Genomic DNA, 15,581 nt, shown 5'->3' with positions numbered 1-15,581 from the left:
AGAGAGAGACAAAGAGACAGACAGTTAAAGATACAGACAGTTATAGATACAGACAGAGAGAGAATGTGAGAATCAAAAGAAATAACAAGAGAAATAATGAGAGGGGGAAAGAGAGAGACTAGGAAAAAAAATCCAAAGAGAAATAGGGAAAGAGAGAAGGGGGGAAAGAGAGAAAGGGAAAAAAGAGAGAGCAAAAGAAGGTAAAAAGACACAGAGTGAAAGAGAGTAAGACAAAGAGTGACAAAGATACAGAGAGTCAGAGTGACAAAGAGAGAGAGAGTGAGAAATACAAATATAGTGTTTTGTTAGACGCACACCCGTTTTTCACAACTTGAAACACAAAAGACGACAAATCGCAAAAAAAAAACATTGTTGCAAAGAGTTAACGATTGATGATCAGAATATATAACAGAACAACACTTTAAAATTAAGTTTATTATAAATCTACTTATAACATTCCTTCCATGGAAATGACATAGCTGTTTTCCATCCGCCATCAGTATGTACCTGTATTTGCTCATCTTCGTTCATGTATTGTTTGCTACAAGCCACGTGAACTCCTCTTTCCACCATGCTCTTAATGTATGTTTACGTTTTGTAGCGCCATAAATCTTGTTAGCTTCTTTTGAATCTTTCTTTGGGGACTGAGGTTTTAGCTTGATTCCTAATGACTTATCCATTCTTTTTGTGTTCACTGTGCGTCTACTTTGGAAAATGATATGCAAATGCACGACCTTATAAGGCTCGGGAAAGTCTGAAAGCACGAAGTTGTTCGGGCGTCAACGTTTTGTCATTTATACGCCCGACGTAAAAGATGCACGCCCAGGATGTCCGGGCAGACGTTATTTCAGACACTGATAATAGTTATACAGTGGAACCTCGGTTTCAAACGACTCAGTTCGAACAAATCGGTTCTCGACCAAAAATTTCGAAAAAATCTTGCTTCGCTTTTCGTTCAAAAAAATCAGAGTTCGAACGCCAGTACGCTAGGGTGCAATGCTGAGCGGCGTACGGGTGTAGATTGCCCCCACCCCTCGTGAAGAACTGTTATGACGTGTGCGCACACTTCCTTTCGCTTTCGATAGCGGTGAACGGAGTGTTTTAGCCCCTTATTATGCCTCGGAAGAAGGTCGGTGCAAGCAGCAAAGTTGCTACAGGTGAAAAAAGAAAAGTAGTGCGTACAACTATTGCATTTAAGAAAGAAATAATAGCAAAATATGAAGAAGGTGTGCGAGTTTCCCTTCTTTCGAGGGAATAGAGCATGGCTTCTGCAGACCACCACAAAGGTAAGAAATCCTATTCATAAATCTTTTCTTTATCCTTTAACCGCTCACCACTTGTTGTGGAGACCCCGGTGCTAAATGACGTCTAAACGACCTGATTTTTTATTTTTACACTTTCATGTTAGCTCAATCTTTCATACGGAAGATTACGCTAACGCGAACGTACGATTAGCCTGGGTTAGCTTCATGTTTACGTTCATGGTAAACATTCAGGGTGTTGGAACGGATTAAAACGATTTTACATTACTTTTAATGGGAAAAACGATTTTCGGTGATCGAACAAATCGTTTTTCGAACAGGGTTCTGGAACGGATTATGGTCGAGAACCGAGGTTCCACTGTATAAAAATGCCAATGGTGGCTTTTTTGGAACGTAATCCTTGTGATAACCAAGGGTTTACCGAATATGTATATTATTGGGTCCCCGGTACGAGACCGGGTGGAAATATATGTTGGCCTGGCAAGGGATGGGCGCCACTACGCTGCGCTTGCCCAAGACACACCAACGGAAATGGTGCACTTACGTGCTCAAGGGATCCACATCATCTGACACATCTGGGTCACATAAGGCGTCAGCATGAAAAAGCTGTAAAGAGCCTAACGCTATGAGTTGGTAGCACTTAACAGTAAAGTGGAATGCAATCAAAGAGTTTCGTGCTTGACTCACAATCCCGAGGGATGACTCACAAGCACGCAGGGAGCACAAGTCACCGCTTGCTTTTAACATGCCTTAAATAACCCCGAGTACCAAACACTACCAATTAGGGCGCAACTCATCACCTAAAAAGGGACAATTGAGCCTTGATGAAAAAAATCCAAAGGATGCCATGGAGGTAGGAGAAGGTCACAAGCTGTTATGATTGAAAGAGAAGGAGCCGATGTTTCGATTGGGGTGAGCGTATTGTGTATCCGAGAAATAAACGGATGTAAATATTGAAATGCAGACGGGGGGAAAGAATGTTCCACTCTGACGATTTCGCAGTTTCGGGCCAATGTAAACAGGGACGTCGTGGTGAATAGGGATGGGGGGGTGTTCGTGAACGAAAAGGCTCGATGAGCCGACTATTTAAAGTGAACGAGAGCCGGCTCCCTGTATTTCATTTCCTCCCTCTCTCTGTCGCGCTCTCTTTCACTTTATTTCTTTTTCTCTCAATGTATATATTTCTCTATCTTTTTAAATATATCACTCTCTAATCTTTCTCTTTTTCTCTATCTTTCTATCCCTTTTCCCCCTTTTATCTCTTTCTTTTTCTCATTCTAACTTCTCTTTTTCCCATTTTTCTACATCTATAATTCTGTCTCCGTCTTTCTCGTTCTCTCTTTCCATCCCTATAATTCTGTCTTTCTTTCTCTTTCTCAATTTCTGTCCTCTGTCTCTATATTTATCTATCTTCCTCTCTACATATATTTCTTCCTTTCTGTGTTTTTCTTTCTCCCCACCTCTTTCCCATTCCCTCTCTGTCTCTTTCTCATCTCTTTTTCTCCATTTCTATTTCTTTCTCTATATTGATGTCTCGGTCTCTCTGTATCTTTGTCTCTTAATATGTTTCTTTCTTCCCCCTCTTTATTTCTCTTTCTTCACCATTTTTCACATTCTATCAATTGCTATAATTATCTCTATCCATTTATCTTTCTCTTCTGCTCTCTTTTTTTCTCTGAATCTTTCCCTCTTTCTATCTTCTGGCTTTTTCAATTTTTCTTTCTTTTTCTTTATACAATTTCACTGTTAGCTTACTTTCTACCCGTTTCTCTCTTTCTCGCAGTCTTGAAGGTGCACGTGACTGGTCAATATGAGTGGCGTCATCATGTGTTGTTGGCTTAGTATAAACAATTAGGTAAATTTTAAGTTTAGTAAAGATTATACCGATAAAAGCTATTGTAATATAATAGCATAGTACATTTTAAAAACGATTATTTAGCTTGGTGAATAATGTGTTATTGTTGTTGGTAATATATATATCATTTAGGGAAAAAAAACAATCGGAAGAGCCGATCCGAAAGCACCGTTTCTCTCAAAAGAGCCGGAATTGCCGTTGCTAGTGGTGAGTGTCTGCTTTGCATCGCTTACACTGGTGATGAAGCGGTAGAGAGGTTGCCTCCGCTCCGTGTACTTCACCGTGATTGGACTCAGGTCGTAACGGAACCAGATGGCAGGGATGATCCGGCCGGTGTGGCTGTAAGCTACGTATTCCTGCAAAGAAATCAACGAATAAGGATAAAAACGTAATAAATACAAGAACAAATAAAATAAAGGTCTCGTGTTCCTGCAAAGAAATCAGCAAATAAAGATAAAAATGTGGTTGATGTATTCTAGCAAAAATCAAAATAATTCAAAATCTAAGTGATGTATTTACACCAACGCCCACAAAAAATATGTAAAAAAAAAAAAAAGGTGAGTGTTGTATTATACACAAAAAATAATATACATGTTTTAAAAGAAAAATGTGAGTGTCGTATAATAACAAAATATACGACTATGAGGCTCACCTAAAAGCCACCTAAGACTGTGCGCCTTATAATACAGTGCGCTTTATATATGGATAAATATTGAGTCGCACGTTCTCGCAACTGGGACAAGACGCTGCGGACTAGATTTGCCCCCGAAGACGAAGTAGTCCGTGGTGTATCCTGGGATATATAATAATAAGTCAGGCCACATATTTCGGCAAAGATTCAAAATAAAAACAATAAAATATGTAAGCGATGTATTACCGCCCCCCGCAAAAACAAAAAAAATAATAATTGTAAAAATTTGAATGTCATATTACAACAAAATATATTTAAAAAATATATTAATAAATTGATAAAAAACTTGAGTGCTGATTTCCTGCAAAGAAAATAAAATGAACAAATATATTCTGATCTTATTTCTGTACAAAAAAATTACATTTAATTTAGAAAAATTAAAGACGTATTGTCAGAATAAAATCAAATAAATAAAATGAAATATTTTTAAAAATGCAAGTGATTATTTTCTACAGGGAAAAAGATCATATAGAAAATAAGTAAAAATAAGAAGGAAAAAAAAAAGAAAAATTTGGTTCAGGATTTGACAAATTACTGAAAAACAATACTAGCGATGAATCACTTCAAAAAACGAAAACAAATAAATAAAATCATAAAAATAGTTACGAAATCCTGCAGAAACAGTAACAATTTTCTGAAAAAAAAAAAATATATATATATATGATGTATTCTTAAAAACAATTCTTTTTTAAATGGTATATGATATAAAAAGACATAGATATAAAAATATTTAAATAATTGTGATTTCCAGCAAAAGTTCAAACTGTTGTGTATTCTTGCAAAAAAAAAACGTCTTTTTTTCAATTGTTGACAAATTCTTGCCAAAAAAGGGAAAACATTTTTAGTAACATTAATGAAAGATGTATGTGATCAAAAAAAACGTGTGACATCCTTGCTAAACAAAATAAAAATACAGTAAAAATTGTTTTTATTTGTTATTGACACACTCCTGCAAAAAATATATACTGTTCATAGAAAAAAATCAAAATTGTTATTGATGTACTCTCGCCAAAAAACGTATTTGATGATTCCCTGGCCAAAAAAATGTCAGTGTTGTATTCTTGCAAAAACATATACTACAATTAATAGTGAAATTAGTGACATAATCCTGCTCAATAAAAACATATATTCAAATCATGAATAATACAGTATATTCCCGCTAAGGGTAGCATGGCAGATGAGTGGTTAGCGCGTCTGCGGCACAGTTCTGAGCTCAAGGGTTCAAATCCAGCTACTAGCCTTCCTGTGCGGAGTTTGCATGTTCTCCCCATATTTGAGTGGGTTTCCTCCGGGCACACCGGTTTCCTCCCACACTCCAAAAACCTGCATGTCAGGTTAATTGGCCGGTCTAATTTCTCTGTCATCTTGGCCCTGCGACTACCTGGCAACCAGTTCAGGGTGTCCCCTGCCCACTGCGATGGGTTCCAGCACCCCCATGATCCTACTGGGGATAAGCGGTGCAGCTAATGGATAATTTCCGGCTAAATAAATAAATATAAAAGTAAGTAACACACTCCGTCAAAGAAAAAAAAACGACAGCGAGTGGTAGATATTAGCATGCCACTGTAATCGGCCGTGTCACTGCATCCTTATCTGGAGGCCTTTTATGACTCATAACGTTATCGGGTTACTCGCGCTTTACTCAGAATCGAAACCCATCTTGATTCAAATCAGATGTGGAAAGGCAGTTTGGTTACGTATCGAATGCGAAGCGGTAAATGCTGCGGTTTTATTTGGACACATATCGCAAACTTTCTTTGAACGGCGACTGGGAACAGCCCAAAGCAAGACTTAGAGTCACGCTATTAGTGAGGGACTGAAAACGGGAAAGGAAATTGAATACAGATGCCTGCAAAGCGCTAATACAGTATGTTTGGCATTTACACATTTTTTTTTTAAATGTTACATAAAAATTGGTCATACCACAAATCCACATCAAAACTGTACAACAGACATGTCCTATTTCTTTTTCCCTCTTGAAGGCCACACACAGAAAATTGAATGAGTAACCTTAGATTTCTTTTATTATTACATGAAACAAACTGTTTTTTTTAGCTTTATACAGACGCTCCCCTAGACCATTCAACTTATGTAAAACGGAAAATTTTGGGGGGATGTCGAAAAATATCCGGACATTGCTGTAAGTTAGGTTTTGTAGAGGACAGTACTGTAGTACTTGTATTCTCTAAAACTGCTGTGAACATTGACAAATGTCACGTCACACAGAGTGACTCACTTAAAAATTTAGGTGTCACATTTGACCCCGATCTGTCCTTTAAAACACATGTGAAGAAAATTACTAGAACCGCTTTCTTCCATCTTCGTAACATTGCTAAAATTCGTCCTGTGCTGTCTCAGTCGGATGCGGAGATTATAATTCACGCGTTTGTTACCTCCCGTCTCAATTACTGTAATGCACTACTCTCCGGTCTTCCGATGATCAGACTCAAGAGTCTTCAGCTGGTACAAAATGCCGCAGCGAGGCTTTTAACTAGGACAAAAAAGTCCGATCACATCACCCCAATTTTGGCTAACCTGCATTGGCTCCCTGTTAGCCTAAGATGTGATTTCAAGGTTCTCTTATTGTTATACAAAATCATACATGGACTTTCCACCTCTTATCTTTCAGATCTGATTTCCCCCTATGTCCCGGTCCGAAGCCTACGTTCTGAGAGTGCCGGTCTTCTGGTGATCCCAAGAGCAAAGAAGTGTTCTGCTGGTTCAAGAGCGTTCTCCATCCGGGCACCGGTGCTGTGGAATGCTCTTCCCCCTGAGATTCGATCTGCAACCTCAGTGGAAATGTTTAAATCTAAGCTTAAAACTCACTTCTACTCTATAGCATATAAATATCCTAAACTGCTATTGTGTAATAACCTGTGAAGCCCTTTGAGACTATTTGTGATTAAGGGCTATACAAATAAAAATGACTTGACTTGACTAGTGCTACTTTCTGCCACGTGGCGCTGTGTCCGCTCACCCAGCATCCACCCCGAAGAAGAAATCCGCTTCCTCTTCCTAGTTTGTGTGTAAACATCTCATGTACTATAACAACGTGTTATGTATTGCTAGCGCACTAAGAACGGTGACATTTTCATTGTTTAATATCTCGTGCATCCATTCAATATGGTTAGCGTAAAGAGTAAAGAAGAGGCGAGCTGTTTCTTTTGAAATGAGATTGCAATAAGAAAGCTTGAAATTGTTGGACCGCTTTTTTTCAGTCGCTTTTTACTACGGAGGACGAAGTCGCCTAACTCTTGAAGCTCATCTTCTAAAAGTATGTTAAACTTAACTTTTTTTCTCTTTATAGAGCATATTATTTTATGAAATGTTTATTTTTTAGAACAAAACAATACAGGTTACATATACAAGCCTTAAACAAAGTTATATAAACATACAAAATATAGCACTGAAGGAACTTAAGAACAAATTAAACTTACGAACAATCGCCTGGAATCTATCTTGATCGTAAGTAGGGCCGTGTCAGTATACATTTTGAATTTTACAAAAAAATAAAAAATAAAAAAGACAAAATGTCACATTTTAATAGTAGAACAGATTTCACGCACCTGCTGGAGGTTTTCTTTTATTCTCGGATGAATATGGTGAAAGTAAGAAAAGGACTGTTTCAAATACGAACCCAAATCCCACAACAAATTAAAAAGGAACACTTTATTTGAACGCATCTAATAATTTCACATACTTGCCCAATGCAAAATAACAACAAAAAACTGCAATAATGATTTCAGTCAGAAGATTGCAAATATGTTGAGAGCCTTTAATATATAAATATGAAATTCACCAGTGTCATTAAAAACGTTTTTATGTCTGTTAATCATATCACAATTATAACAAAGTGTATTTTTTTTCTAAATCTGTCAATATTAAATATATTGCTAGTTTGACAGAAAAAAAAATCTCAAAAATTCATTTTTAAGGGAAAACAGTGTTATTTATTTATCTTTAATTCTGGAAAAAAAATTTGGAAGCTACATGTGCATAAGTATAATTGAGACCTGTGGAAATGTCATTATGTTTTCGATAAAGTTGGCACTTTTGTTTTTTCTTTTGCTTTCCAAAAACAGGAAATTTGCATAATGTATGGCACTAAATTTGCCACGCAGCACATTTTTACTTAATGAGAACACACATTTGTGTGTGTAAAATAAGCCTGAGCTCCAACTTGGAGATTGGAACCCCTAAAATTAAGAGGAAATACACACCTTGTTGGCCACTGTGTACTGATAGGAGAACCTCTGCTTGCCCGACAGATCTTCATAAACCGTCGGCACGATCTTCAGGATGTAGTCGTGTGAGGCCAAAGCTGAGGAGAGGAATAAGACGAATGAATGAAATGGAATTTTTGGAACCAAGGTTTTTTTCCACAAAACCTTGGTGGTGTTTGAAAACAGACTTATATCCCTGCCGGCTGATGTCATCTGCGCTGAACTTTGCATTCAATTCCATCTGGCTGACATCAACTCCTGCCTGCGCTTGTGTGCGATTACGTACGATTTGATCCCAGCTTGTCCGCTCCTCCTAAAGCGTTGAAAGCGCCCTGGACTTTTTGCACCTGCAGGAAAAGCAAATGACCCCATTATTCACACTATTAGACACTGGACTATAAAGTACACGAGATAAAAATAGCATTGAGTGTTTTCTTTTTTTAATATGATGCACAGAGGACTATAAAGGCGCATAGAATTCTAACTAGGGTACTACTACAGTAGGGTTGCACAAAAACAAATATATGACTGATCCCAAATGCATAACATTGGATGCAAACCCTGACTTAGAGTGTGCCAGATCCTATCCACTAAACCAATGGTTCACAACTGGTCTGATTTCAGGACCTACTGTTCCACCTAGATTGCAAAATGTGACCCAAATCAAGAAAACAAATCCACTTCTCAAATCTATCCCACTAAAGGATTGTGCAGTTTGAACCAGAAATAGTTGAATATATTAATATATATATATAGAATATATAGAATATATATACATATATATTCTCATTTTCTCCAAAACCAAAATACCTCAGGATGTAAAGCGCTTGTCTTGGGATCAAGAAGTTGCAGGTTCGATTTGAGTGTTATATGTTGAAGTGTCCTTGGGCAAGAAACTGAATCCCTAATGCCCCCGATGCATAGCTGACGTTGCTATCGGTGTGTGAGTGTGTGTGTGAATGAGTAAGTGTGAATCACATTGTAAAGTGCTTTGGGAGGTCTTCATTGAATTGAAAAGTGCTATATAAATACAGAACATACATCTATCTATACACCAAAAAGGCTTCAACCACAGTATATAAGCCTACATAACATACAAGCGAACCCCCAAAACTGCTTTAAGATCGCCTCATAGTAAAAAAAATACAAAATATGAATAAAGCGTGAACCTAAACATTGATATTAATTAAATTGGCTAATTAGCTGAAGCTAAATATATAACATTCGAAACCATTTTCGGTACCTTACAGCAGCGCTTCAATGGCAGACACCCATACAGCATTTTCGCATTTCTAATTATTTCCTCCTTTGACTTAGTGGTATATTTTCCACTTTTCCTTCCCCTCATCACAATCTTTTTTGGGACTCATTATTATAGGCGGAAACAATAAATAAAACCAACAAAATCACAATAAAATGAGATGGGGTCCCTCTCAAACACGCGGATTGGCTGAACAGGTAGAAGAGATTGAGCTGTTAAAGAGTGTAATTTACCACAGCCCACTGGAAACAGGTACTTGACTGAATTTTGGGTCCCGACCCAAAAATTGAGAAACACTGCAATCGACTACTTGGGATTCAGATGACACATGAAAAGGTATGAGGTTTTATCTCATCATCACACTATTTTTTTAGTCCCGGTACCAAATTGTTGGTGTTATAATTGGGTCAGGTCGCAAGAATATTGTCACACATTAAAACCGGTATGTGGTAGTATTTGAGAAGCGCACATAATTATAAACTGAATAAAGACAACGGCATTGTGGGAAGTAATTTTTTTCTCCTTAAAGATACAAACGCATGGCCGTATGTATTCAAAACCACTCACAATGCTTAGTTTGAGCTGAGAAAAAAACAACATTCTCTCTACCCTAACATATCTGGTACTGTAACTAGTGTAAGAATGAGATAAGAACTAATTCATTTTCATATGTGGCCTGTATCCTTAGTGGTCTAATGCAGTGTTCTTCGACTGATGGGTCAGGACCCAAACGTGGATCGCAGACCTGTTTTCAGTAAGTCTCCGGCCTTTGCCTTGGCAATATAATGCTATGGGAAAAAAATAGAGTAAAATACACTCCAGTAGATGGCGATAATGCCCTCCTATATCTCTTCTTCCTGTTCAGTAAACTGGCGCGTTGGAGAGGGACCAAATCACGTTTTATTGTGATTTGTTGGTTTTATTTCCTTTTTCTACCCGTTGGAATGGGTCCCAAGAAAATTTGTGATAATGGGAAGGAAAAGAAAAAACAATGAGGATCAAGTTGAAGAAAACAAAATTACGAAATGTGAAATTGGTGTACAATTGTCTGCCATTGAAGCGCTGCTGGAAGGTACAGTACATGATTTAAAAATGTTATATTTCAGCTTTTTACCGGTATATTTATCTTTATAAACTATTTAATTAAATAATTATCGAGTTTGGTTACACTCATTATTAATACTTAGCATTTATTTTTATATGGTGGCTATTTTAAAGCAGCTTTAGGGGGTCGTTCATATGCGATTTAGGCTATATACGGTACTTGAAGTTGTTTGTGTTTTGCAGGTCTTTTTATATATTTATTTATCTATTTGAAGGTAAATCTATTCTATCTCTGCATTAAACTGTACAATCCTTTCATTTGTGGCGTGGAATATCTTTCTTTATTTGGGTCGCAGTGTGTCATTAGGGTGGAACGGTTTGGTCCTTAAGTAAAACCAATAGCGAACCAGTGGTCAAATGGATAATATCCGGGGGCTCTCCATGCCTTGTCCAGTTTTGATTCCTATTGTATTGAATGTTATGCAATTGTGAACAACCACCGATGTCCTTAGCAACCTGGTGGTTAGGATTCCATATACTTATCATTGCTATCCAGTTTGATCCCTGCTGCTGATCAATAAGTGTAATGCAAAAACATAATAACACGTTTCTAATTTCGTCCACATTTCTGGCCACTTTGGGTTTTTGGGTGAGCCAAGATATGTTTTTTAAAATTTCTTTTCGGCTTTACAACCTGAATCTTGTCCCCGAAAGCCAGCTTGTGGATGGAGTGAGTCATGTCAGGACTTTGCGGCTGGGCGGTGGCGCTGTGCGTGGACACGTGGAAGTTTCCTGGCACCTGAACACACGAGCGCATAAATATAACATGTAAATAGTGTCATGAGTCCACCAAACCGCAACACATTGACACTTGATGGCGGTAAATGTCGGTTAGCTTCTCAGCAATAAAAATCTTCGATCCACAATGTTGCGTTCATGCGGGTTTAGAAAGGCACTTAAACTTGATTTAATTATAGTTTGATTTTTTTCTGGCGGTAATATTTTGTCTATGTCATGCATTTGATTAAGTAGGCCAACTGTATTTCAATATGTTGAACTACAGTTGTTTATCCGAGCCAAGCCAATATGGATTTTTGAAGACAGATTCAGAAAAAAACATGAATTAATTGGCTGGTGACTTAAATATATGCACTTAAATTCAATTTCGTTCTTGTCAGTTAATTGTTACAACATTCCAATATTTTGCAAGATAACATTTAATTTCTCACTTTATACATTGTTTATAGTATAAATGCATAATGAAATTGAATACCTCTTTTGGGTGAGATATGACTTTTGAAAAATGTGTCATTTATCTTTAAACATAAATTGAAAAAAATGAAAAATAGGTCTGAGAATAGATGCTCCCTACTTACGACCATTCAACTTAAGTAAAACGGACATTTTTTTCAGGTCGTCATTACAGTACTGTAATTTAGATTTTGTATTGTGTGCACCTTTTCCCGAGTAAAGGACATGTAGTACTTCTTTCTGCCACGTGGCGCTGTGAAGAGTCCTCTTCCTAGTTCGTGTGTAAACATTGTATCTCCAGCGTGCTAAGAACGTTGACATTCTTATTGTTTAATATCTCGTGCATCCATTCAATATGGTTTGTGTAAAGTGTAAAGAAGAGGCGAGCTGTTTCATTTGAAATGAAAGTGGGATATGGAAGCTTGATGCCGTTGAGAAAATGATCGGAACGCTTTTTTTGGGCCACTTTTTACCACGGAGGACATCTTGAAGCGCATCCCACAAAAGTAAGTTAAACTCAACTTATTTATCTTTATAGAGCATATAATTGTATGGAATGTTTATTTTTTGGTAAAAAACAATTCAGGTTAATTATACCAGTCTTAAACATACCTATTTAAACCAAAATATAGCACTGAAGCAACTTATGAACAAATTCAACTTTCGAACGATCGTTCGGAACCCATCACGTTCGTAAGTAGGGCAGCGTCTGTAATATCTTTTTAACATAATGACAATTGAATCCGTTTTCCATTTATATTTTATCGTCTTTTTCCCAAAAAACGTTCCATTAAAAATGTAATTTGACAGGTGTTATTTTTTTTTTATGTACATAGTTATTCAACTCAATAATATTTTTATGAATACAGGATAATAATTAATAAATTGTCTACTTCCTTAAAATTCTACTTTTAGAGTGAAAAAAAAAACGCTTTTAGGTAAAAAGTCTGTTTTTTTAAAAAGATAATTGAGGTTTAATTTTTATTCATATCTTAAATTAAAAAAAATATTAAATTTATGCTGTTATTTAAAAAATACATATGATTCTGATTGCCATAACACCAGTTTTCCTTTACATAATCTGCTATAGATTTATTAAGCAATGAAATTGTCATTTTATGGTATTTCTTTCCAAGAATCATACGGAAATAATTTTACTTTAAATGTATATTTTTATTATTGAATACCATGTTTTATAACTTTACTTTTCACAGGAAGTATTTCTTTTCATAATTCAAGTACAATTATGAGTGGTATTCAAAACAAAAATAAGCTACCTAAGGAAAATTTCTGCAAAACAACATTTTGAATTACATGTTTTGTCATATCCTTATATGTATTGATCAATATTGGATTGAATTGGAATAGAATTATTTTTCAAGTTGAATGTAATTGCAAATTAATAATTTAGGTGTCATATTTGACACCGATCTGTCCCTTCAAACACACGTCAAGAATATTACAAGAAAAGCTTTCTTCCATCTTTGCCACATTGCTAAAATTCGCCCCATACTGTCTCAGTCAGATGCGGAGATTATAATTCACGCGTTTGTTACATCCCGTCTTGATTACTGTAATCCACTACTCTCCGATCTCCCTAAGTCCAAAATAAAAGGCCTTCAGCTGGTACAAAATGCTGCAGCGAGGCTTTTAACTAAGACAAGAAATTTTGATCACATTACCCCGATTTTAGCTAACCTGCATTGGCTCCCTTTTAGCTTAAGAAGTGATTTTAAGGTTCTGTTGGTAGTATACAAAATCATGCATGGACTTGCTCCCTCATATATTTCAGATTTAATTTCCCCCTATGTTGCGGTCCGGAGCCTTCGCTATGAAAATCCTGGTCTACTAGTGATCCCAAGAGCCAAGAAGAAAACCGTAGGTTCAAGAGCATTCTCGATTCGGGCCCCGGTGCTGTGGAATGCTCTTCCCCCTGAGATTCGATAAACATTTCCACTGAGGTTGCATAAGTCTAACCTTAAAACACACTTCTATTCTATAGCAAAAGAATAACCTATATTTTATGTTGAAAAGATGTATTATTTGCCCTCATTTAGGTTTTAGATGATGGGATGGTGTCATAATAGTCTGTAGTTTGCAAAAGTCTTTGATCTGTGGAGCCCTTTGAGACTCTTTGTGATTAAGGGCTATACAAATAAACATGACTTGACTTGACTAGTGACACTCAACCTGGAAAATTGACTTTTTAAAAAGGTGTTTTATCTGTTGTTGGAGATAAAAATGTAAAAAATATATTTGTTGTTGATAACTGGTTAGAAAAAAATAAGTACGAAGAATTTAAAACGGAGTACATGAAGTTCCCCTAGTGGTGAAAAAATAAAAATTAAAAAAATGTAAAAGAATTATGGAGTTTAGCTCCATAACAGAGGCCCACCACTATTGAGCATTGGAACCAAATGTTGCGACACGAGAACAAAGCGGATGTTTACAAATCAGCCGTTGGATCAGAAACAACTTGTCCCTAACCCAGCGCGCTCCCTCATTAAAACATCGACACGTTTTCCACCGACGAACGTGCTCAATCGCCGACCGCCAAGTTAATGATTGTGAGACGTGCGGAAAACGAGTCGTGCTCGACGGGACAACAGAACCGCGTGCGATCGTGCGTGTCGAGCGGTTACTTTGTTGATGGCGAATTCTCCCTCGAATCGGCAGCCGGCACCGTGGTTGAGGGGCACCTTCATGGAGTTGTCGATGTGGCCCACTTCGTGGCGGCCCATCTCGTCTTGGATGTCCAAACCAACCACTGGCAATGAAAAAGCAAAGCAAAGGCATTCATTTTGTTATTGAAAATTGTTCTTTGTCTTTCATATATTGCAAAAGTGTGAAGGGGAGATTGCAAGTTACAAATAGAATAGAATAGAATATACCTTTATTGTCATTGTTACAAAATGGGTTAACATATTGTGACAACGAAATTGGGCATGACACTCCAGTTTCACACATTCACAGTGAGGTAAAGAAACCAAGAAGATAAGGGACAGACAAGATAAGGTTATAAAACAAGGAGGATAAGGTTATTGTTAAAATTTACCCAATATTTACACAAAGAAATGACGGCATGTAGGATGTTACATAGAGTTGGTATCGTAAGGGTTTGGTGCAATATGCATTTGGTGCAAAAATAGTCAACATTGTGCAAGGTGAGCAGTAAACATATATCAGTCAACATTGTGCAAGAAACATAGACATGAGTACCATTGTACGTTCGTATGAGGTAGTGTGTTTAATAATAATATCTCAACAAAAGAGTGGCACACCGAACAGTTAATGCTGTGGCTGCTAACCCTTCTGAAACTGAGAGCTACTTTTTGTTACTGATTGGTGCGAAGAGCTACTACTTCGATATACAGACAGTCCCCTACTTACGACCATTTGACTTACAAATAACGGTAGATCCGAACATTTTTTCGGGATTTCGAAAAATATCCGGACATTGCTGTAAGTTAGATTTTGTATTTTGTGCACCATTTTTCCCCGAGTAGAGAACAGTAATCTAGTGCTTCTTTCCACTGTGTGGCGCTGTGAGAGGTCACCCAGCATCCAACAAGAAGAAAAAAATACTCCTTCCTTTTCCTAGTTCATGTGTAAACATTCGATTCTGTATCTCCTGCGCTAAGAACTGACATTTTTATGGTTTAATATCTTGTGCATCCATTTAATATGGTTGGTGTAACGTGTAAAGAAGAAGCGAGCCTCTTTTTTAAATGAGAGTGGGAGAAGAAAGCTTGATGCGGTTGAGAAAATGGTTGGATCGATTTTTTTTCCCGCCACTCTCTACCACAGAGGAGGACCTCTTGAAGCTTATCTTCCAAAAGTAAGTTAAACCTCACTTTATTTATCCTTATTCTATCTACCTTGGTCATATCCGTCAAGTGGGGTGGCCGACAGCAAGACAAACACATACAACAAGAAAGAAAACAAAGGGGGGAAAAAAACGCAAAAAACACACACAAACATTTTTGGACCATGG

General features: G+C 37.1%; 1 protein-coding gene across 1 annotated transcript in view; it reads right to left on the bottom strand.

Moving 5' to 3' along the window:
- Positions 1-15,581, bottom strand: part of ergic1 (endoplasmic reticulum-golgi intermediate compartment 1) — a 65,268-nt gene that overhangs the window by 1,130 nt on the left and 48,557 nt on the right. Inside the window, exons 5-9 of the mRNA XM_088343429.1 lie at positions 14,230-14,354; positions 11,031-11,135; positions 8,318-8,378; positions 8,029-8,129; positions 3,351-3,473 (exon numbers count right to left, since the gene is read on the bottom strand). Of these exons, the coding sequence (XP_088199555.1) occupies positions 3,351-3,473; positions 8,029-8,129; positions 8,318-8,378; positions 11,031-11,135; positions 14,230-14,354 (515 nt within the window). The remainder of the gene's footprint in view (positions 1-3,350; positions 3,474-8,028; positions 8,130-8,317; positions 8,379-11,030; positions 11,136-14,229; positions 14,355-15,581) is intronic.

The sequence above is a fragment of the Urocampus carinirostris genome, chromosome 9, assembly GCF_059441175.1.
Source record: "Urocampus carinirostris isolate Australia breed hairy pipefish chromosome 9, RoL_Ucar_1.0, whole genome shotgun sequence".
Taxonomy (NCBI): Eukaryota; Metazoa; Chordata; class Actinopteri; order Syngnathiformes; family Syngnathidae; genus Urocampus; species Urocampus carinirostris.
This window is presented reverse-complemented; position numbering and strand designations above follow the sequence as displayed.